Below are 24,279 nucleotides of genomic sequence, written 5' to 3' on the forward strand. Positions count from 1 at the left end.
AGCTACGGGTTTCCGCACGACCCAAAGATGTACACGGCAAGAACAGGGAACAGCCTTGCGCTGTCCTCAAAGGTGGGTGGAAGAGGGGGAAGGTAATTCCTGCCCTACATTTACCCCCAAGAATGAAATTTGTGTGCAGGTAACTTTTTTTTCATTTACATAGCATGGAAATGTATTAAACTTAGCAAGTGTTCAGATATCACATGGTGTGAAAACCCCTCCAAGACCACAGGTCCTTTCAAGGTGGTGATGGGATTAGCATGATGTAAAAAGTTACAAGACAGCATCATGTACTTACGCAACGCATGCAACAAACGCTTGAGAAAGCTCCCACCTCCTCCCGTAGCAGGTCAGCCATCACTCGCCTCCAGCAGCACGGGATGCTTGGACACGGCTCCACAACTTTGCACGACGGATGGGCTATGCTGACTGAACTTCCCTATGAAAGCCTCGTCAGGACCCTCTTTGTCCTGTTTCCCCCCCTCTAAGTACAGTTCTGAAAGAAGAAAAAGCCATGAAAAAGCTATTTGCATAAATATCACAACTTTTATTGTTCTGTTCACAGTTTTTGGAGAAACATTCCTGAATTACACAGTTATTCCCTCGTAAGAATTTGTGCCTTTTTCCAATTTGAACTTGCCTGGCTTTGATTGCCAGTCAGTGACTCTTGTTGTGTTGCTCTTTTTCAGGGCAGAGAGCTGCAGTGTTCAGTATTTTCTCCCCGTGAAGGTACTTGTGCACTGTAATCAAGACTGTCTCAATTTTGGTAGATGAACTCAGCCAACTGAGTTTTCTGTCTCGCCCTCTCTAAGGCATTTTCACACTCCACCAGTAATTTTTGAATCTTTTTTTGCATCCATTCCAATTACTCAGCTTCTCTTTTAAAATGTAAATATGCAAATTGCATCCAAAATTCCCCGCTCTCAAAGCTGAGACATACAGAAGTGTAATCACTCACTGCTAATGGTAACTACAAACAAGAACACATTCTTATTAGTCTTTTACCCTGGGACTGCACTGGGAACACATGGAGCTCTTACTCACTCAGGTCCTGGGCATGGATATTTTTGTCATGTTAACATTTTATCAGTAGTGATTTTGCATCTATCTTCACCAGTGATCTGGAACCACTGCATCATATCGGGTCCCAGCAGAACCCTCCTATGAGCGTCCCCATTTCATTATGGTTCTCTTTGAACGACCCTCTAAAAAGTGTGATTGTCAGAAAACACCAAGCTTCGCAGGGGCCCAGATATACTCTAATGTTCACTCTAATCCCAAAGAAAAACAAAAAAAAAAGATAGAATGAAATGACTTACATCATGCTCCTTCATTAACATTCATCTCCTTTTTCACCCCTTCCCTGGGGTGTCAAGCTAGCCAAGCACTTCACCCAGCCGTCCTGTCCTGTCCGCCGTCCTTCTCATGGGCAGGTCAGAGACTGCCCCAGGCATCTCCCTTAGAAGTACTGATATGAGGTTTCTAGACCTAATGAATTTTAAAATGTTAATTTTTAATATTAAGCATTGCTAATAAATGACATCACCTTTCCAGTTCTCTTACATCATCACTAACAGTTTTACCACCTGCATCTAGTAATGGTCCTTATCCTACCGCAAAGATTTCCTCTGAACTTCAGCTCTTTATCACCCTCTCCAAGCACTCCAACCCATACATTTTTCTTTTCCTTTAGCTATTGCTTTCCTTATTAAATTTTCTACACTTCATAACTCTCATTTTGAGTTGATTGCTGTCTGCTTCCCTTTTTCTTATTTGTTTTATATTACTTTACATCTAATTTTTCCCTTCATTTCATCACTGAAACAGGATGGGCGGTTCGCCAAAGTTGTCCTCCTTCTCGATTGCAAAATTGTTGGGGTTTTGGCTATTTAATAGCTTTCACTTAGAAAACTGCCAATTCTAACTCAGTTTTCCATCTAATTTCTTCTTCACTAGCAGATTTGATATGAAATTTGCTCAGCTTTGCCCTTTTGAAGCACCAGTTACATTTATTAGCAGTCTGCATGGCTGTACGCCTAGCTCGAATGTAATCAGGATTCCAGCTTCTAGATCTGCGATTCATTCATCTTCATCTGACATAAGCAAGACAAACCCAAATAACTTCATGTTTCATGTCTTAACACTGCATTAGAAAAACAGGTCTAGGACACAAAGAACATTAGTCCTGACTACTGAATTCCTTTCAACTGTAAAATGAATATATACCTTTTCATTGTACCTGTGAAGAAAATCCAGGCTAACAGATGCACTGGCAGGTTAGTACCAGCTGAAAGGCAATGATAACAGGCACACGCGTCTTGGAAAACTCTTCCCCATTCACTTCTTATATAATACTTCTCAAAAGTTTAATCATTTTTTAACCACTCCAAAAAGCAGAGCAAAATAATTTTCAAACACTCTGAAGACATTTACTAGCTTCCTGCACTACGTCTGAGAATGGAAGCCTTTTGTACCTTCTTTAATATCATAAGCTACTCAGACAAGTTGCCTTTGCAATTTTCTGCTTCTCTAGCAGGCACAAATATTTAAAGCATGAGCTGAGTTTGCCAGACAACCATAGTCATGGGTCTGATCTCCTCTTCACAGCTCAATTAACAGGAACTTATTTTTCCAATTAGCCACCTTCTTCCCGCACTTTTTAAAATACCTTAGAATGTATTTTGCATTCTAGATTTCTCAAACAATTCTTAAACTGAAACAAAACACTTTTGGATATATTAACAGCATTGAGCTAACGCTTCATTTGATAAACAATCCACACTGAACAGAAAAGCCTGCTATTAACTATAAATAAATATGCTGCATTGAAACAGTAGAAAAAAGCTGGACACAGAAAGGAGATGGTTGACAAGACTTGTTGCCCAAACTCTACATAGAATGAAGATGAACAAATTTGATCAAAGAGGAAGCAGAGAGGTGAGTGGTTCTCTAGGATGGGAAAAGGCATCAGGGACCAGAGTTAGCCATGGCAAGGGACTGCTCTGCCAGGCAGCACAATCACAGAGTGCGGCTTCTGTTCCCAGAAGTCTGGGACAAGCAGTTGGGGAAGAGCAAGACTGGAAGGGCGATGGGAAGAAAGAGACTGAGATGGAAAATAAATAGGCAGCAGAGAAGAAAAGCCCGTTAAAGAGGCTCGGCTGAACATCAGTTTCTTTGCCAAGGAGCAGTGAAGGAACAGGGACGACTTGGATTGAACCAAAGGGCTGAGGGAGGCAATGGAGTGAGATCTGACAGCTCAGGCAGAACAGATCAGGAAAGAAATTGGGCTGGAGAGTCTACAGCCTGCACAGAAACGCGCTTTTGGGCTCAGAACTGAAGTAAAAATTCCTGGCTCCAATTGCACTTGTGTGCTGCCTGCCAGTGAAACGTGAAAACAAAACCTGCTGCTTCAGCTCAGAGTTACGCCCCACTACATGGGATGCTTAGGTCAAGAACGGGTGTCCATACGCAGAACATAAAGGATTCAATCCTGACACACGTGGGTTACACATAATACCATGATGCCCTTTTTGAAGTTCAACTTTTAAAAACCTAATTAATACATATCATGAGAGACCTTAAGATTATATAAAGCGAGGCATGCAAAGCTGGGCAGTTTTAGACACCTTCTGGGCAGCCTTGGCTCATTGTCTGACCAGGTACCGAAGGCTTGATCAGATACTGCAGCGCACTTGCAAAAAGTTGCCAAACTAACAGTGCACAAATTTGGTTTTTTTTGAGTGCTTGACTTTGTACAGCCTCAATAAAGGTCTTCTAAAAGTAGTTGTGTGTGGATAATTGCATGTGGGAATTTTGCCAACTCAAACATGAGGGAGTTCAAGAGGCTTTTCTAATCTTGTGAGTTTATCCACTGAAGAAAAAAGTTTTGATTAAAAAAATGAAGTACAGCTAAACTGGGAACAATACTTTACTATGGGCCGTTCCTCAGTTCTTCACAGGCACTTCAAAATCTTGAAAAAAAAATCACAAAATTAGGAACTTATTAAATAGGAATGAAATGTACTGATGCAGAAACAAACGGAAATGCCAGATGTATAATGTCAACTTGTAATATGCGGCTTCAATTAATTCTTCTTAATTCATTTGTTTTCTTAACTTCTTTTGTTTTGCCATCTGGAAAAGGCCATTTTCTAATGGCAGATCATAGGAGGAAAGATCCAAGGTTCAAGTTTGCTTCAAGGAAAAGCAGCCCTGTTTCTGTACTCGTAGACTCAGCATTCCTTTTTGTAGTTTTCACTCGTGCAGAAGCTTCAGGACAAACTTAGGGCTGGACTGGGAGGCAAAAAGATCTACATGGAAGTTTAGTAAAGTTTTCAAAAGTTTTACTCTTCAAAGTACAAATGTGAAAGCAGATCTGTAAAAGGAAATGAAGCCGCAGGGAACAGCGGAGTAAATGACAGGTACATTGTCATTTTGGAAGTGTGCAAGTGCATGCTCATTAGAATATCACATGTACGAGATTTCTGTCTGGCTCTTACCTGTGTTATTTTACAAAATAATCTACATTTATCCAGTAAAAAAAAAATCAACCCATTAATAAAACAAATAAATTTTATACTTAAGCAGATTTGAGTAGTGGAAATACACAATTACTTTGTCCTCTGAAGCTAATCAAAATAAAAGTTAATAACAGCACAATGAGTATTGTCACTTTTGCACTGACACCCATTAGACAAAGCGATTCAGTACACATGAAGCTGTCAGCATAATAGAAAGAAATCTTAATTGGACATGGTCAAAGGATCAGCATCGCCCTGCTTGAACAATAAATCCCACTATTTATCTAACTGTAACAGATGATTTATACTAGCACTGTATCCCACTGTCATCTTTTAATGAACTGTATCTAGAGAACTGCTAGGTTTCAGTATACGAGCAAGAAGCCTTGCTCAGTAGTTGCTTTTCTTTCTAAAATGCCTGAACATTGGTTTAAAAATGTTTTCCAATTAGTAAATTAAATTTGTAGACATGTATCTGATTACAAAGAATAGTAACTTCCACATACAGTATTGAACTAGTCTCACCCTTGTACAGATTACTTTCTTTTTATATTAGTGTTTCTGACTGCAAAAAAACCCCCACTCAAATCTGTACACTGAAGTTCACTCGCCACCTGTCCCTTCTCAACTTGCTCACTTGAGGATTTGAGTAATGGATGCTATCCCATTTTCAAACAATGAAAAAGCAGCTCTCCAGCCCCAAGCTGCTCTAGTGCTGCTGTGAAGTACTACTGCAGCTGTAACACAGCCACAACAAACACCAAGTTCAGAGTGCTTGTTTTACATGTTCTTTAATTTCAAACAGAGGGATTTTTGGTTGTGTTTTTTTCTCTGTTACTTCATACAGAAAACAGAACTCAGGATATGGCATTTCAGGACATCATATAGAGCAAGAGAAGTATAGTTTCAAAAACTGAGAATGCTACAGTTAAGTCACCATTGTGCCCGAGAATTAAGGAAGTGTTCCAATTAAGAGGTTAAAGTATCATACACATTTTCTAAATAAAAGGGATGACATTGTTTTCTTTCATTAGGCAACTGCAACATCAAGTATCTTAAGACATTAACAATCCATTTTTGTGTGCACACCACTGTGTAAATATGCTGGCTGCTAAGTCAAGATTATAATAAGAATTGCGAGTTTACATGTGCAGCGAATAGAAACCCTTTATAGTTTATTGGTGAGAAGAAACTCAAGTGGTTTGCAAAGTGAGGTTCCAACTTCATCCCACTAACAGCATTTCAGGACAAAAAAGTAACATGGAATACCACCATCAAGCTATTACAATCCTGTATTTTTAGAAAATTACATGATGGTACATCAGTTCCTCTCATCATGACACACATGGTATTATCTTGCTCTTCAATCCCTAAGGCTATCCAACAGTAACTTGAAACTGGGTGCCTAGCTTGCATATGCAATTGTTCCAGTTGTGCATTCACAGCTGACAACAATAGCTATGATCATTCATGCACAGAATATTTGCTTTAAGATGTGGATAACTACATGAAAATAGTAGAAACCATTTTCCATTCATTTTCCAACACTAGGCTTCAAGACATTTTAGATATCTATTTATACCAAATTTGCCCAAAGAGTGCAGACTGGAGTGCAAAGCTCCACAAAATGAAGACTAGCTAAGCAGCCTCTACTGGCTGTTACAAAAATTAACAATAAATGTATATGCAAGTGGGTATCTTAAAGTAACAGTAAGGACAATGATTAGATTAAGTAATAACTTGATTTCTACTATCATGTATCAATTAGTTTTCTAATATCTGGTGGTGTGTGAGGACACCAGACAGTATTCTTATTTAGAAACTCTATGTTTCATGCATAACTTCCTAAGATATACAATGCCCTCCAGAACAATTCACTTTCTATGAATACTTCATGAAAACATTTGCTCTGGTGTCATCATGTAAGGAACAACTTACAGAAGATCCAGGTGGCTTAAGAACATCCATCCAATATATTTTTGCAATGTATCTACAGACTGGCCTTTTAGGAACTTTGGAAGAAAAACATCCTTACATTTCTTTCTACTGCATATGAAAGAAGGGTCTGGTCAAACACGTAGTAAGGATTCCACTGATCAGTCATTTTAAGCTCAGCAAAAGCAAAGCATTGCCCAGACAATTCAGTGCTACCGTCTGTTCAGGCTGTTATCAGAAATGGCTAGGAAAGACCTGTGAATTGTGTTAAGTTCCAAAATATAAGCAGTTAATTTAACAGTCTTGTTTAGGACTGATGGTGTGGGTCAGCCCCAACTGCAGGCTACAGTTGTTACCAACAGATCCTTAACTAACTAAGGTCCTCTGTTTGTTGGTCTCCTTGATCACGCATTCATAAGGCATCTAAGCAAAGCATGAGAGTGTTTTCTGCGACCTCTTTATAATCCTGGAATGCAAACAACAGGAACAACTTTGCTCACAAATGATTTAGAGTCCCAAGTTGTCACAGATCACTAAGAAGTGACTGCTGAACACTGGAAGGAGGACAGGCATTCTGCTGGCTTTCCCCTTCATCTGGGAGCTGCCTGTGCCAGCAAAATCAACTGTGGTAGCTAACAGCATGTGTAAAATTTGCCTGGAACATTATTACAGATATACGCACAGGAGACCAGTTTAAAGCTTCGATCCTCCCCCTTTACCCTGCAGAGACAGTGATTTTTTTTTTTTTTAAACAAACTTTGTTGAGGCTGTTTTTCAGCAGAACAAAGGGGGCTCAAAAAAAGTTAGTATCATTATTTGTTTTTAAAAGCAAATAAGGAATTCAGCTCTTCTGATAACATATTTTTAGAGAGATTAGGATATTTACAGCCTCTTAAAAAAAATACTGCATAGCTCAGTCTCCCTTCAGTAAAGGTTTTCTCAAATATATTCTTCAAAGTCATGAAAACTAATTTTGCAACATCACTTACACCTTTGTCTTTCTGAAATGGTTCTTTTAAAATGTTTCATGTAAAAGTTTTCATTAGCTTCTACTGCCCAGAAAGTATCTTTTTCTTGATCAGTTCTGCCCAATTTGTCACACTGAACTCACTGCTTCGTTCTTTCCAGCTCATCTCCCATCCTCTCTGCCCTTTACAGGCATACCTTAATAGCTTTGTCACTTCCATCCTGAGCAGACAAGGCACTAGCATTTTAAAATATAAAGGTACACCTCTCATTTCTGTTGAATCTTCTAGAAGTACTTGCAGAGTTGTGTTCATAAGCTGAACGCACCAGTTAACATTTTCTCCTCCTATTTTCTTATTAAACCTCACATAAAATTTCGCTTATTTGCACTTGCAAAGCAGGAAACCCTTGAGACACAAGTGGAACAAATGTAAAGGTCAACGAGTATAGATAACAGGCTGCAGCCCAAACAGCTTTCTCAAGAAATCACAGGACTAGTAAAGGAATGAAAGAAGTCACTTTTAAAAGACATATCTTAATCCTGAAAGGTGTCGTTAGAAAAACGTTTGTCACTGATGGTTTTTGGACCTACCATTTAAGAATATATGGGAATTTACCTGCTCAAAAGCTATTTCATCTACTGAAGTTCAACATGTTAAAACACATTGAGTTTATGTGTTTGTACTAGAAGTATGTTTAGAAACAGAATTACCTTAACTTTCAACATATTATCAAGTGTCTTAACTACTGAACACAACTAAACTGAAAAATGGGAAGTTACCTTGTACCTCAGCAGTCAGCACGGTTACTCTGAACAACACAGGTATATCAGGCTCATGATGGGGGTGTTTGGATTGATTTTAAAATTAGGCTGGAAAGAAAAAATTCATCCTGAAACAAGGCTGCAAGTTTCCTTATGCCATAAACAAACTAAATTGACAGAGAATACTGTTTCCTCCCCGCCACTAAAACTGTGAGAACATGACAAAAGTAACAAAGGAAACATTAATTTGGGGGCTTTATTTAATTTTTCTTTCCTTTTTTTTTTTTTCTTTTTTTTTTAAGATGCTACATAGTCAAACAGGATTGGTCTTTTACGGCATAGGACTAGTTTACTACTAATATTTTTTCCCCTAGATAGACTTATTTACATACAAAAACAGTTTCCTGACCACTGTTTCTCCAATGCTCAGATGATCAAAACTCCCAACAATTGTGTAGTGCCCAAAACACCAGGAGGCAGAAGAATCTCGCATCACTACAGCAGCAAATTTTAGTTCTAGTCACTGGCTTTAAAGAGGTGCCTTTTCATACCATATAGTATTAGTCAATTTTGTGACAATAAGGAAACATGAGATGAAATACATTAAATAAGTTAAATATGCATTAAACATCTCTGAATAACATTTTAATTCAACTAAATGAACCAACAGCAATGTAGCTTGGTCCCTTTATGAGAACAAGGCATTGACCTTTATTCCAAATGAGCGTCACACCAGTCAATATATGCCTCTTAATGATGCCTAGCACATTCAGCATTGCCACATACAATTCTTTTCAGCTTCTCACTATTCATTTAAGTGCCAAGAAACTGGTAACTTGCACAGAGTTGAAGACACTGACAAAAACTGTTAAATTTATGAGCAGAATGGTGGATTAACGTATTTTACAGAAGTTATCAACGCCTCCTGCCTAACCCAGCTCCAAACATCCAATAGGGCCAGCTCCAGCAGTGGAGGAATAGCTTTTTCTGTTTTTCCTTTTTTTTTTTTTTAAAAAGAGGTAATCCAGCAACATGTATCAGGGTCTAAGAATGTTTAAAATGACATATACAATATTCCATTGTAGTGTTAAATCAATATTTTCTCCCCTCCTTCATCACTGAAGCATATTCTCTTTCATTCATTCACTCATCGTACATTTTAAACTTTCTAGATTATGTTACATAGTATTTGTGCAGGGGTAATTTAAAGGCAAGACCTGTGAGATGTCATACATTAATTTTTTTTTTAAACATTGTTATGAATAAATTTAATCCAATGATATGGCAGAACCATCAAACCAATTTACAATTTCCAGCATGCTGCCTCTACAAGGCTATTTTTCCTATAATTACACCAAAGACAAAGAACAAAACCACCAAAGCAAGTAGTCTGGAGCTGAACCCTTCATCCTTGACAGCAGCTGCAGAAGCAGATATTGGGTTGTTTGTCTGGGGTGCCCTCCTCATCCGCAGTCCGTCCTCTTCCTAAAGGAAGATATATTGATTATTTCTACTGAAAAAAAAGCTTTAAATATTCATCCTTATCATATTTATTTTAGGTGGGCATAATAAAACAGGCGAAAGCTAATTTACAGCTCTATTTCCTAGATAATCCTGAGAAGGAAAGAGTAGTGAGGTAGGAGAGGAATTCTGTATCTACTTGACTGGAGAGCAAAAACCACGTGCTCTTGGAGGTTTTCTGCTGCTGACTAAGGTAACAGGGGAAGCAATGGGGAAGCCTGCAAGAACACTTGTCCAAACTCTGGAGACAGCTCCAGAACTTCAGAAACAACGATGGCTTTTCTTGCTCTGTAAGCAAATATACCGCTGTTGGGGAAAATGCTTTTCAGTATAACTAAGATGGTGCATGTTTTTCACAACCTTTTAAGGCAATTATAGTCATCATTCCCCTAGTTAGATGTCACAAGCAAATTTTACCAGCATTTGAAGGGAAATCTATTTCCCCCATCATATTAATGCTGACATTTTGACATGAAACTAATGGCAATAATTAGGATATTTTCTTGGTATGAGTTTGACAGCTCTCTTGATTTAAAGATGAGTCAACAAATAACACAACATCATAACACCAGATATTATCACTTCACATGGAGACGATGTTCCCCATGTCTTGATCTAAACTGTTGTGCAGCACAGCTGTGAGTTAGCACACTCCATTCCACACACAGAGCACTTCAGGAGATGGTAAAGTGAGCCTTTTGTGACTGAACTTGTATACAGCCGAAGCAACAGTGTTAGACTTTTTTAATGTGATACAGTATTATAGTGCAAAAGTATAAGATAGTGAAGCAAAAGCCTCCAGTCTATACATAAAAAAATACTCAAGAAATAAAGCTGCAATAAAAGTTACTGCAGCCTTAAAAATTGTAAGATAAGTGAAATTCAAAAGGCTTAGGGTATGTCAGTGTTTCTCACTTTTGAATTTAAAGGGGCACCTAATGTTCTGGAGCAAAAAATTTAAAAAAAAAAATTATTTATTCATCAGAAGTCACAGACTACCTGATACCTCACTACTGCTCTAAGTCTGGAGGGGGACAACTGACTTTTGTAAACAATGAAATGTTGTTTAACTATATAGTAATTTTACTGCTAGAAACAACACATTTCAATTTTAAATATTTTAACTTCCTTTTGACAGTGACTCTAGCCTGACCCTGACAGCACCTGGTGGCTGGCAGTAATTTAACATTGTTTTCTGATGTTTTACAGATGTTTCTCACACTCCACAAAGGGAACAAACAGCTCACTGTTTTAAGACATTACTGTAAGACATCAGCTCAATTCTACATATCTCCTGTAGTGTTTATTCAAGACTGATTTGCAAAAAAAATAAAATAAAATCATATAGTACTTATAGTACTGTGAGATGCTGGGAAAACAAGAACGCAAGGAGAAGTTAAGGTCGTGTCTCAGCTATATACATACATTATTTCTATGTGCAGAACAAAACTGATTTACAAATGTTTAAAGAATTTCTTCATGCATCAGCCAGCCAAGCAGCAAAGCTGACAGAACAGAGTTCCTTTCACTGGGCTCCAACAGGCACAAATTCCAAATTTTCATTGGTCCTGTTATCTATGAAACTAGACATTTATAACAAATGAAACTACTGTAAGAAGTGTGTTTCAGCATGGTGATAAAGGCTTCTCAATTACTTGATTTCACAGCGATGTGCTGGATATGACAGGAAGCGTATTTCCTATTAATCTGTCTTTGGTCATTTCAACTGCATATTATAGGTACAACTCAGTATTTGCACAACACTGCCCTCAAGCTCCCATCAGTTTGAGAGAACAGGGCCAAATCCAACACTGAATGCTTAATTCAGACTGAGAAAATTAGGTGGGAAAAGAAAAAAAAAAGAGAGGGAATTCATTACTTTGGGTTGCTATCCAATCAGTTTCTCTGACTGCATGACTTGTACATGCTTCCTTTCAAAGGAAGCATTGATTTCAACACTTTTTCTCAGTTTATAGAGAGAAACCTAAATTATCTTTCAATTTATAGACAATATTAAAATATTGTGCCAAGGTCAGGTAACCAATCCTTTAAGTCAGAAGCTTCTTTTTCAGGAAAGGGGTAAACCTGAAAAAAAAGAAAAGTATATTTACCTTAAACTGTTTATTCTCCTCCCGTAACCTCTGAACTTCTACTTGGAGCCTCTTATAGTCTTCCATTACTTTCTTAACTTCAGTGTCATCCAAAGAAGAGCTTATTGATTTAGACATTACAGAGGAATCTGTCTTTGTTGCGGATGTGGATACAATTTTATTTATTTCTACGTCATGCTGTTAAAAAAGGATAAGAGTGGTTTTTGGTTAGTTATTAACATCACACCACACACCTGATACTTAGGAGGAGAATCAGGGAAAATTGTCTGTGCACACCTGAAATGTGCCTGTATCAAAAGAAATAAACAACATTTTTCTTCCTGTAACCTTTACTTCCCCTTTCTGTTTCACAGAAAAGACCAGATCAGCAGCAATAAGTGCAGACAGAACGACCTCGACTTTTCAGTCCCTGCATATACAGAAAAGGAAATATCCTTAGACCATGCCCCACAATATGAATTTGCTCACAGTTCGCTTATGGAGTATGAGTGCTCTACTCACTTTCCCCTCCCCAAGCACAACACAAGCAGCTACTCCAGGTACTAGGGTATCACTAGGATCTACCCACCTGCTCTGCTGAGTCCCCTCTCTCTTCACTCCCCACAGCTGGCTATCACCTCTCCTTCCTTCTGTGTTTCTGTGATGGAGGAACTTGCAACCCAAGTTAGGAAACAAGCTGCAGACCTCCAAACCCTCCGCCCTTTCCTGCCTTTGGATACTCTCCATGTTCTGCACTTTAGAATGCAAAGGGCCTGGCTCTCATAAAAACCAAACCACTCTCTCCCCACCCAAACTACCACCAAAGTCTTAACATGAAGATTTTATTTATATGAATAAAGTAATAGGATTTGTTACTACTTGTGCTTTGTTTTGCCCTAATGAATTTTAGGGATTAAGGAAAAAATGATGACTAAACAGAACAGCTGCTAAGTTTCATTTAGTTCAGATTTTTTCCTTCCTCTCATCACACCTCTAAACTGGAAACACAGAAAGTACCCTGGCCTAAAACAAAAGCACCTACTTTTAGAGCAAATGTTCACTCTCTGGAGCAGATAGAGCAGACACAGTGAGACTACAATAGCGACATTGTAGCAAAACCTAATTGTAATTACAAGCTGTCCAGCGCAAGGAAGAATAATTGTGCCTTCTGTACCTGCATACTAGGAAACATTTTTCAGTTTATTCAATCCATTATCAGTTCTACACTTGACACTAAGTACTGCCATTAGAAATTAATGTGTTCATTACCCTAACAAAAAAAGGATCCTACAATATTATAGCTGCTAATTGCAATATAATCCCTAACTGCATTTGTGTCTTCCTTACTAGCTTTCTAGCAATTTACCTGCTAACAATCAGTGTTGAATCAAGGAAGCAAAGGGGAGTGTTGGACAGGCAAATTTATATTGCTGACGGTTGTAACTGCTTCAGTATAAACTCTGAGCTTTATGACCATCAATCAGCACCTTTCAAAATTTTTTGAAATACTCTTTATCCTATGATCTTTCACTAAATGAAATCAGATCAACTCAAAAGATTTCTTTGTGTTTGTGCTGCACTTATTGTTCATATTAGCTGCTAGTTACATTAAGCATCACTAGGATTTTAAATAATTTATATTGTGTTTTCAAAGGGTGATGCCATCCAGGCAGTGAAACAGAAGGTTCTTTCTTTTCTTATATAGCTGTCTATATAAACATGCCATTTTACACTATTTACTGTGGTATTAAGTTAAAACACTCAATATGCATCTGAAAATACTCACAGGCTTATCATTTTCCGCTGGTAGCTCAAACACACATCTAAGTTTTGAATCCATGAGTTCTTCCGGTTTTGCTTCTTTCCACTGGAATAATTTAATATTAATTGAATATTAAACATACTAATATAATAAGGCAGATGGAAAATACAGTGTATTATGTGAACAAATCGCATCATCTTTGTCATAAAAACCCCCACAGATGTTTATCATGTTACTATTAACCACATACATGATGAAAAATGAAACTAAATACATAACTGAGCAGTACTGTAAAGAAAGACCAGATACTATGAAGGAAATAATTCTAAATGGTCTGAAATTTACACAGGTGATTTACAGGAGAACTGGGAATTGTGTAAGAGTAATTAGCATAGACAGGGGGAGCTATGGTCCTGATTAAAAAAAAAAAAAGGGAGGGGTGCATTCAAAGGAAGGGAAAGATAATAAAAACCTAAATCAGTAACAATGTTAGTTCTGAAGTCTGTTCACCAGAGTTCCTATTCAAGGTCTTCAAATTTCACATGAGGTTTTCTTCATGATTAGTATGAACTACAGGACTGTTCTTCCCTCTCCTTGTTTTCCACCTCCTTATTTTTCAGCATCAATGTCTAAACAATGACAGATGTGCTACATATAGAAAGGCATAGCTTCCCCTCTCATCTCCCCTTCAACTAGGGAGTCTACCATAAAGAAGTTTCCTTGCAATATTTTTAATAAGGATTAACAGTTCTAAATCTTTGCTCAGTACCAGCTGTAACCATGAACTGAAAAGACTGATTCATAGTATTGATATACAGCAAGAACCGTACACATTTATGTCCTGGAGTTCTCACATGCTTCTCTTCACTTTTTGACCACACTTCTGGTAACATGGATATCTCAAGCATATTGCAAAAGTAGGTGTCAAATTATGGCTAACCCCTGCGCAACCTGAAGTATTTGACTCATCCTAAATAGCTGAATCGTACTTCAGCTCTTCTGTGGCTGAAGTCAGAATTCTATTTCGAGCTCCTTGGCTGCCTGTGAAGTGTTGAAAGCTTTATAGTACTTCAGTAATTTCTCTCACCTGTTTATCCAGAATAGGAAGAGATTTGGAAAGTGGTAACAAAACTGAGAACTGATCAAGTGTTATAGGAAAAGAAATGGTATTGGTCTGAGAGCTCTGGAAAACTGAAAGGGCCATCCAGGTCCTAAAAAACATTCTTTGCTAGCAGAATAACATTTTTCATGGTACAAAGTAACTCATAAAAATTTAAGAGTTAGAAAGAAAGGCAACTGACTTATCTTTCTAGTGATGCAGACATTTTATTACTATTGCTGTTTCTCCCACTGGATCTTATTTTGAGGCCATTAAACAAATATAGTTCCACAAATCTCTTTCAGAAGGGAAATTCTTAACCCTGCAGAGCGCTGCAGCTTTAAAAGCTATTCAGAAGATGCATATTGTAAAGACTACTGGAAAAAGCCATGATATGCACTCTAAGGTTTTTTGGGGTTGGCTTTTTTTTTTTACATAATACGCATGCATACAAACACACACAAGCCTCACACTTCAAGAGTAATGACCTTTTTTTCTTTTTTATTATGTCCCAAATAGCTACTGAGTATTCTCTCAGGCTAACAAAAGCTCAATTAGAGAAGGCTTCCTTGTGCCTTCTTGCAGTAGCAAATCTTGCTGTTACAGGAAAGCCACCAGTTGACATATTGGTTTGTTCCTTTCCAAGTTGTCTTAATGTAGCCTGACATCTTATTTCTACATCTTTTGTCCTTCTTTGTTCAGCACCTACATGCTTCTGTTACTCTAATTTGTAACCCACAGGACAAAAATCTTTCATTTACCTAAGCCACAACAGACACAGGTAGAGAGAAAGAAAAATACAATACTTGTAAATCATCCTCCTGGTTCTTGCTGGGAAAAGGAGCTGCTCAAGGGAAGACTCAAGACTGAGAGCAGAGGCATTATAAAAGATGTCACAGACTTAGAATATATTCCATATGTTCTTAGAATATATAGTTCAAGTTGGTCTTTCTAAAAAATGATATATTGAAAAAAATTACAACTACTTAATATTTGCTTCACGGCTTGGTATGCCATTACTGACAGCAGCGTCCTAAAGAAGCAACCAGACACCAACTGTGTCTTTCAGTGCAAGATTCCTGGTGCTCGAAATAAACAGAAAACACCTTGCCATGCACAGAGATGGAAATCTGGCAAAGCTTTCAAGGATCATTCTAGTGTGGTTTGACAACAGCCCTAAAGCAAGGCAGTAAAAGGTCTTATAAAATTATACCATCAGAAAGAAATCCATTTTAATTAATTTCAATACTTACTACTGCTTCCATATCTGAAGTATCAGCTGGAGCAAACATAGACTGAACCATGAACTTGTGTTTACTTTTCTCATTAGGGTCATAGTCAAAAGGCTGTAGCATCACTGCAAGAAAAACCCCAAAACACATTATGTTAACATTGCTCTGATGCACAGTCATGCACTGATGATATAGTTCCTAGATTTAAGAAATATGAACATTAAAATGGTTTCACGTTGTATGTCAGTTATGACTGAAGTAGCAGCTGAGGAACCTCACTGCTAAACAAAATTTTGAAAGAAGATAAGAGAAACAGACTTCTTCAGTCTGTCTAGATTTTTGTCCAAGAATTTTGGAAACGCTGATCACTGTACAATATTCTGTACACAAATACAGCAAGATAATAATAGTAATTTACAGTAAATATGGTAATTTACATATCTTCTGGGACAGAGGGAAAAATTCTCAAAGAAAACATCTTTTTTTCTCCCTTCATCCTTGGGGCAGAAGTAACAAGCTGGCATTTTGATTAGTTGTACACACAGTACTGCTGATGGTTCCTGAGAAAAGCTACAGAGGCAAAGTCAAACATTTTAAACCTTGAGGTTCAAGTCTCAGGATGGAAATTTCCTCTACAAAGTTTAAGAGCCTCACGGTATCTGTTTTATCAAGCACAAGTATTTCTCTTCCAAAAATAGGTTGCTGAAAGTTTGTTACCAATTTATAGCTGGAAGTTTATGGTTAAATGCTATATAAACTTCACCTCTGAAAGGTATACAAGAAATGTATTTCTCTATTCAAAAATCACAACATTCCACAATTTACTTATGCAGAAAATGACTGTGTTCAGGGGGCAGAGAGCAAGGAATGGCAGGTTTGGGGCAGGGGGAGTGTGTGCTTTTTTTTTTTTTTTATTTAATATTAGGAATTTCCATGTCTTTTGGGGTAAAGAACTAACATGTTAAGGTTACCTGAAGAGGAAGAGTTATGTATTTCATTTACATGGAATATTCTTTAATTACAATAGTCACTTAGAACCCCTACATTTTGCAAATGACACCTGGATATTCAGCTACTGTGACATTAACACGGGTTTGGCTTCAACAAGAGACAGAACGTATGTGAAAATAAGCAAAGCTGTTTACACAAATGTGTTATTAGATATTGCAAGAAGTTACCACCCCCTCAAATTTAAAACAAAGCTTGCATATACTGCAATTACTGTTAACATAAAAAAGGGTGTAAGGTTTAGAAATTCACATTTTACGACCCATGAGGCTACTTCAGTCCCCCAATTCAATCACTAAGAAGAGAAGCAGTTCAAGAATTAGGATTACTTTCAAGTACTAGTGCTGTTAACGTTATGTGCCCAAATTAATATATATTAATTGCAGGGGTTTGTTGTATAAAAGCAATATCCAAAGATCCCATTTATTGCAAACAAAAGCAAGTCAAACCGATTTGCCTTCTTCAATGAGCAGAATATGTTATGGCTGTGCCATCTCTATTATGCACACAATCTGCGCCTATCAACAACCACATACCTTTTAAAGCTGGAAAAGAAGACAGTACATTCTCTCAGATGAGGTGCTTTAAAAATTATTATACATTTTTAATTCACCTTGCAGTTATCAAGTACTAGTCCAAAATAAATGTTTGCAAATTAACAGCCTACTTTTAAAACTATTTTTCCAAACAGAAGTGACCACACTGTGAAAGCACATATATTTCAACTTTGCATAATACATCACTGAAAAGCAGTAGTGTAATTTTTTCTCCCCTGTAGTAGACACCAAACTTATTTCAAATCTACATCATGTGTAAGATCCAACTGGGTAGTCAAAACTATCCACTGTTTATGGAGCTTCTCCAGATCTGCAATTTTATTAGTTTGTTTTGCTGAGTGCAACCATAAGCTCATTTGAAAACCATTATTTCCCAAGTGATAGTGCTGAAGCCACTCTCAAATGCCAAACGATCGCTGCTTTGAATTCCCTTCACTGAATCATAAGAGCAAGCAGCTAGAGAGGGCTTGACAGTACAAACGTTGTTAGCACTTGTATTTTTAGATCAATACATGAAAGCCACATTGACACAAATTATTCAGCAAATGTCTTCTAAGCCAGATGGAAAGCTCAAAAAACATGTACTTCATTCAAGAGGAAACCAAACCATTTCAACATTTATTCACATACTATTGGGGGTTTCTGTGAAAGATCAGTTCCATGTAACTGCCCTAATTGCTGGAGAATTTGCTACTGTGAATGTGGCTCCTTTGTTTTGACTGGAAATTCCATACTTTATGCAAGAACTATGTGAAAAGCACGTGTTCCTACAAAATGCCTTACCAAATCAGTCATCTCATCTGGTCAAAAGTTTCTGACCAGCTTTCACCAGAATCCAGAGTTCTAAGAAACAAAATGATTTTCCTGGTTTCATGGGGATAAAATTTATAGAATCAAGTTTCTGTTAGATTTTGTTTCAGTCTGTGTCCAGCCATGGACAATCAAGGCCATTAGCAGTTAAATCCAGGGCAGCTGACCCAGGCTTGCCCACAGGTGTACTCTATAGCATTAGCGTCAGGTTCACTATAAATGGGAAAGCTGGTGGGGATGGGGGGGGGGCTCTTTTTGCTCTGTTCTCTTCTCGCCTCCCCTTTTCTCCTTCTCAACAATTGCTATCCCTGTAGCGACTCACCACAACTCTGTGGGCTAAGTATGATTTTGTGTGGTTTGTATTACCATTGATATTTGCTTCTTTATTTTATTAAATCTGTTTAAATTTAACCCACGAGTCTCCCTCCTCTTCCCAATTCCCTTCCTCAGGCACAGAAGGGACATTGGGTGAGAGAACAACTGCTAAACGGAGACAATGATTAACATGATCTTCAAGTTTACCAGCACCACCATCCATTAGGCAGAGGTATGTATTTCAACCACTTTCTAAACTGATCACCCTACAGCTAAAGCACCAGAAGTATTCTACCACAAGCAAAAAATGCGAAGTCAATGAGAGATCAATGGAATGAGGAGTAACGCAAGTTGCATGTTAGCCCACTTACCTCTCTCAAAATTCAAACACGAAGGACCGACCTTATGTACATTCTGTTCTGAAATGTTTCCAAAGAAATGGATACGAATTTTCTCACACATTCCTGCTACACGCCGCCCTCCCCCCCGCCATTTTACACAAGGCCTGCTGTAGATAGCAAAGGAGAGCCGGTGACCACCCAACATGCTCTTTCCTTTCTCCTAGAACAGTTTACTGGCAAAGTTAATAACAATGTCAGAAGCATTGAACTCTTCTGGTTTTCCTACAGTAAACCTGCTTTCTCAAGGAACAGAGGAAATGTGAAGCAAGGAACACTGAAGGACGTAAAACTCTGCCCGTAACACCTGATAGGATCTAGCACTCCATTCCAAGACCAAGGAACAGAAAAGTCTCCCTGCTCAGCTAGTCAGCAACCTTCCTCTAGTTTCCATCTAAATTTATTAATGGCCTGTTTACTTGGTCCTGGACCAATACTGACTGCCCTTATGCTTAAATAGCAAAGAAGGGGAAGAGTCATTTACTTCTGGTGCACTCTAAGACATCAATCACAGTAACTCTTGGCCTTCTGGTAAACTAAATAAGCCAGACTTGGTGGGTCCTCTCCAGGCCAGGCTCCCCATTCATTCTCTGCACCTGTTCTGGCTCGAACTCCTCTATATGAGCTACTCTAATTATACATCCAGGAAATGTCACTAGTGCCTTGGACATTTATACCCTCTTATCTCTTCCATTATCCAGCCTGTTTGTCCATGCTACATTTGTCTAATTCACAGCCACATTATGTCAGCATCTTGGTCACCCTATCCAGCCCCTTCGTTTAACAAGCTTGTAACTATAGTCCAAGTATTTTATTCTCCAAGTATGTGATTTTGCAGTTTTTCTGATTAAACTCATCCTCTGTTTCTCTTACTGTAGCCTTCAAGGACGCCCAGTTCTGCTGCATATCTTCAACCTCCCAACTTTACATTATCATCGGGGTTTTTTATGTACTCTTTTTGTGCCAGAATTGCTTATAAAAGCATTAAACAAGATTAGTACCAAGAATCATTCTCAAGAAATGTCACTAGTAACTTCCTGCTATTGCATTTCCATCCACCACATTACTGTTTACTCTTTAAGCAGCCCATTCAACAGTCTGTGTATCTATTTTTCTCTTCTAGCTTTATTGATAGTTTTCCCAAATGGCACTGCATGAAATTCTTTATGGTCAGGGTAGATCACATCTACCACACTTATGTCACCTTTGCATAAAATACCCCAACCAGCTACAGGGGCAAGCCTCGAGATCATTGTGCAATTTGATCAGCTCTGCTAGAGGTGAGCAAAGGACACTCACATCTACAGGAACGGGCAGAATCCAATGCACCACTTCACATTTGTACCATGTTTACATAGTTCTTTCTGTAAATGTTTCAGTAATACTAAAAAATGTTGAATCTGTGAAGATCAAGATAGATTCTTCTAAAGCAACTGGACAAAACCAACCCAGAACTTGGCAGTTGCTATGTAGTCCTGGGATGCCTGAGGGAACAGCGTGTAGCAGCGACGCTGCCTCTGTAGAGTCAGGGACTGCAGCAGTGGACGGGACATGATCCGGGACATGATCGGTGTCTTAGCAGAAGGGGCAGACCCACTGTGACCAAAGAGAACAGCAGCTGCAGAAGCACCCTCCTGAAGGCCATGCAAACTGCCTTTTCAAAGTCAGGCAAGTTTACAAAGGACTAAAAATCTCCCCCCCCAGGGATATCTGGTAGCAACCTAAGGATAAGGTCAGCTTCTCCCCATTTTCAGGAAGCATGTGTAGACTGCTCTCTTCAGCAGGACACCGTGCACAGATGGCACCATCTGTACTTCCTCTCCCCCCACTATACACCTATCTGCAGACTCATCAGCACCTGCTTATATTTTTTCACTTCTCCTTCGTAATCCATTCATGCCTTTTATTTAGATTTCAACCTCTCAGAAGCCACAAAATCAGATATCTTTGTTGAAATAAGACATGTTTAACAAAAATGGAATGTGTGCAAATACCCTTCTTTTCAAAGTATTTCAGACCAAATGCAATGAAATCAGATGACAGTGCACACATACACTTCCCGACAGTTACATAAACTCAGCTGTTAAAATTACATGCCATTATGTAACAGGTGAAAACACGGGCTACAAACCTGCCATCGCAGCAAGCAGCACATGCTGACAGGGCCTTAAATGCAGATCTTTAGGAAAAGCTGTGATATGGCATAAGAAGATAGTATTTGACACTCCACGAGAATAAAGCAAGCTTCACTTTTCTAGCATTTTATATGTTTTAAATGAGCCATCATACTAGTATGAAATAAAGTGTAACAATGTTCTGATTGCTGCCTCTATCTTAGGGCAGAACATCTTCTCATACACTCACATCAAAATAGTACAGACTGTTTCACAGCAGTTTAAGAAAGGCATCTGGTTACTACAGCCTGAGAAAGATAAGGCTGCCCCAAACTCAGCTTCAGTCAGTAAAATTCTGAGAAACTTATAAATTGTTCCCGAGCTTCATGCCACTATACTTAGGCACTGATTTTTTGGAGAGCCAAGGTGCAGTACCGATGCAGTGCTACCAAGCGGCTGTGTTAAAGCCAGTCAGCAATTCTCAAGAGGACAGATTGCATATAGTAAATACAGCCCAATTAGTTTAAGTGTTTGGAAGTTATTACTGAATTAACTATATTCTACTAATTTCTCATCAGTAGTATTTTCACTAGGTTCGGAGGAATTCAAGTCCTATTTTTATGCCCTGTGCAAGACTTGAATTACATGACTGAAAAACAACTGATTCAGAGGCAAAGAAGCAAATTCTATTTATTTTTCACTTCATTAACTCCAAAATCAACCCTCTGTTCCTCAGTAACATTACTCCAAAGCAAAGGTTGAACACATCTCCACCCTTTCTGTGAATTCAAAACCTATTCTGTTCTGTAAGTTAATGAAAGGCCCCTCTTTGATCCCCCCTATTCAAAAGATCCCTTCTGCTAATCAGAACCAAAGACACTGCCATCTTTAAGTCCAAAATCAGGTCCCATGCATGGTTTAAAGGAGCTACCAGGAGGGCCATATATACAGCTCTATTAAAGAGAAATTCAACCACAGCACACAACAAAGACAGCTTCAGTTTAGATTGTTTTAGTAAATAAAGAATTAACATTTATAACCCCAGAATTCTGTAACATATCTACCTATAAATTAACCTTAATATATTACCTAAAGAACAACAAATGTATACTACTTGCATTTTAAAATATAATGTTAATGTAAGAACTGGCAATTTCGGATCATTATTTATTATTACTAAGTTATTACCAGCATGAAAATACGTAGAACACAAATGTGAGCTTGTGGTTAAATACACTACGGCCATTTGCAAAACTAGCTGAATCATAAATCACTATAAATAAAGTTATCAGAAAAGGGCAATTTTTCAAAGCTATGTAAAGCAAGAGCAAAGCGTAGCTTAGGGTTAGCACAGCAATCTCTCATAATGGGATACTTCAAATCAAGTCTTGGACTAGATCCATATTCTATCTGGTATGCTGCTGGGAAGAGTCAGGCTGGAAAAGCAAGTAAGATGTAGGCATGCTGGTAGCATAACATAAGATGGTTCACACAACACTCGCCTATACTATATTCTGCTCAAGGCAGAGCAAAGGGTGGTTGTAAGCAGAAGTTTAAGAAAACAATGTTGATATCAAGATGACAAGAAAAAAGCATGGTACGTGCCAGCAAAGGAAGTGGGCTTTTAATTTTGAAAGTTCATCTGAAAGATGAAAAGAATCCACATCTTTATAGCACGAAGATAATTTGTAGCTAGAAACTACGCTAATTTTCTTTATCACTTCATTGATTTCTATGCATTTAATATGCTTGTCTGCAGCCAGTATAGATGACAGATGGCTTTACTTGGGAATTGTCCTGAGTTTTAAAAATCTCTATTTCTCGCTAGAGAGCTTTTTCGTTTACACATTAGCCATTTCAGACCTTACTGGATACATGCTAGCCTTCTCCTGAAGCGGAAGTGCTTTCCCTGCCCCACCTTTAGCTACCGCACTGCACTGGTTATCTCCTCACTGTGACATTGCCCAGAGATTAACTGCGAGAAAGGCACAATTCTGCCATCATATGCACGCTCAATTTGACACAACAGAAATCCCAAAGACAACAGATCAGCGAGTGTGCAAATGTAGGCATGCACAAGAAGGCTTACAGGATTACAGTCTCTTAATGTTACAGTGCAAAGCATTTTGGGGATCAATTTTTATTTTGTTGAAGCAAGCTCTCCAAGGGTGAGATGTTTAAATATTTTACATTTTATTAAGGAAAAAACTGAAGTCTTGATTTTTATGGGGTTTTTTTTTCAAGTAAAAAGCAGTAGTTTCAGCTCCCAAGATTTTTTATTCCAGGCTAGAAAAGTCTGGTAAGAGACTAATGGCATACTGTATAATCTATCAGTAAGTAATTTTTCTTATCATGCCAATATTAAAATTTATTGAAAATAGTAAAACAAATCTGCATGTTTATAGAAATAATTTTCTTAACCAAAAAGTCAGACTTTATTCATGCAGTATGCCAGTACTACATGCTTTGATATAATTCTTTATTAAAAACACGAATTAGAGAAGTGATTGAGCAAATATACTGCTTTCAAGCATGTATCATCAGCAAATTAATACACAGACATTCTGTTTATGGAAAACACTCAACTCTTCATGCTTTCAAAGTAAACCACTTCTTTGCTTTTCCATTACCCAACTTAGGCAAGTCAAGAACTACTCAGAGAAAATCACTAACTTTTCCTATGGAACAGCAAAGATTTAGTCACTGGACTTTTCTAACACCAAAGCACATTGCATCTTCAGGGAACACAAAACAAGCACGGTTGGAAAGTAAATGTTTTCATTACTGGTTATATTAGGCAGTTCGGCAATAGCCTACATCAGTCTAAACCGGTGTGGCTGCAGTCCACCCAGGTTTACTCTCACCTCGACCTGCCCATCCAAGCACTTGTTTGACCCTGGGGTGAGCTGGTTCAGGAAGTTAAGCTGGCAAAAAAAATAACCATACAAAAATAATCCCACAGGGAGGGCAGGGCTGATTTGGATAGGCTGGCTAAGACTGTTATTGAACTATATATATCAGTTATGTATTCCCCCCACTCCAAGATGTAAAAACAAATCTATTACTGCTAGACCAGGAATAAGGGAAGTAAAGATATAAGAAATGGCTGTTTCTCCATTAAATCACAACCTCCTGCTTTTACAAACTTTCCACAGAATACTTTCAGATTGAAAAGTGTTCCAATAAATA

General features: G+C 38.1%; 1 protein-coding gene across 1 annotated transcript in view; it reads right to left on the minus strand.

Annotated features, from left to right (window-relative positions):
• Positions 1 to 526: 526 nt before the first annotated feature.
• The window catches only part of VAPB (VAMP associated protein B and C), a 40,515-nt gene continuing 16,762 nt past the window's right edge, over positions 527 to 24,279 (minus strand). The window contains exons 3-6 of the mRNA XM_068416126.1: positions 15,910 to 16,013; positions 13,582 to 13,662; positions 11,817 to 11,993; positions 527 to 9,669 (exon numbers count right to left, since the gene is read on the minus strand). Coding sequence (XP_068272227.1) covers positions 9,511 to 9,669; positions 11,817 to 11,993; positions 13,582 to 13,662; positions 15,910 to 16,013 — 521 coding nt within the window. The 3' untranslated portion in view covers positions 527 to 9,510. The remainder of the gene's footprint in view (positions 9,670 to 11,816; positions 11,994 to 13,581; positions 13,663 to 15,909; positions 16,014 to 24,279) is intronic.

This window comes from Nyctibius grandis, chromosome 19, assembly GCF_013368605.1.
Source record: "Nyctibius grandis isolate bNycGra1 chromosome 19, bNycGra1.pri, whole genome shotgun sequence".
In the NCBI taxonomy this organism is placed as follows: domain Eukaryota; kingdom Metazoa; phylum Chordata; class Aves; order Nyctibiiformes; family Nyctibiidae; genus Nyctibius; species Nyctibius grandis.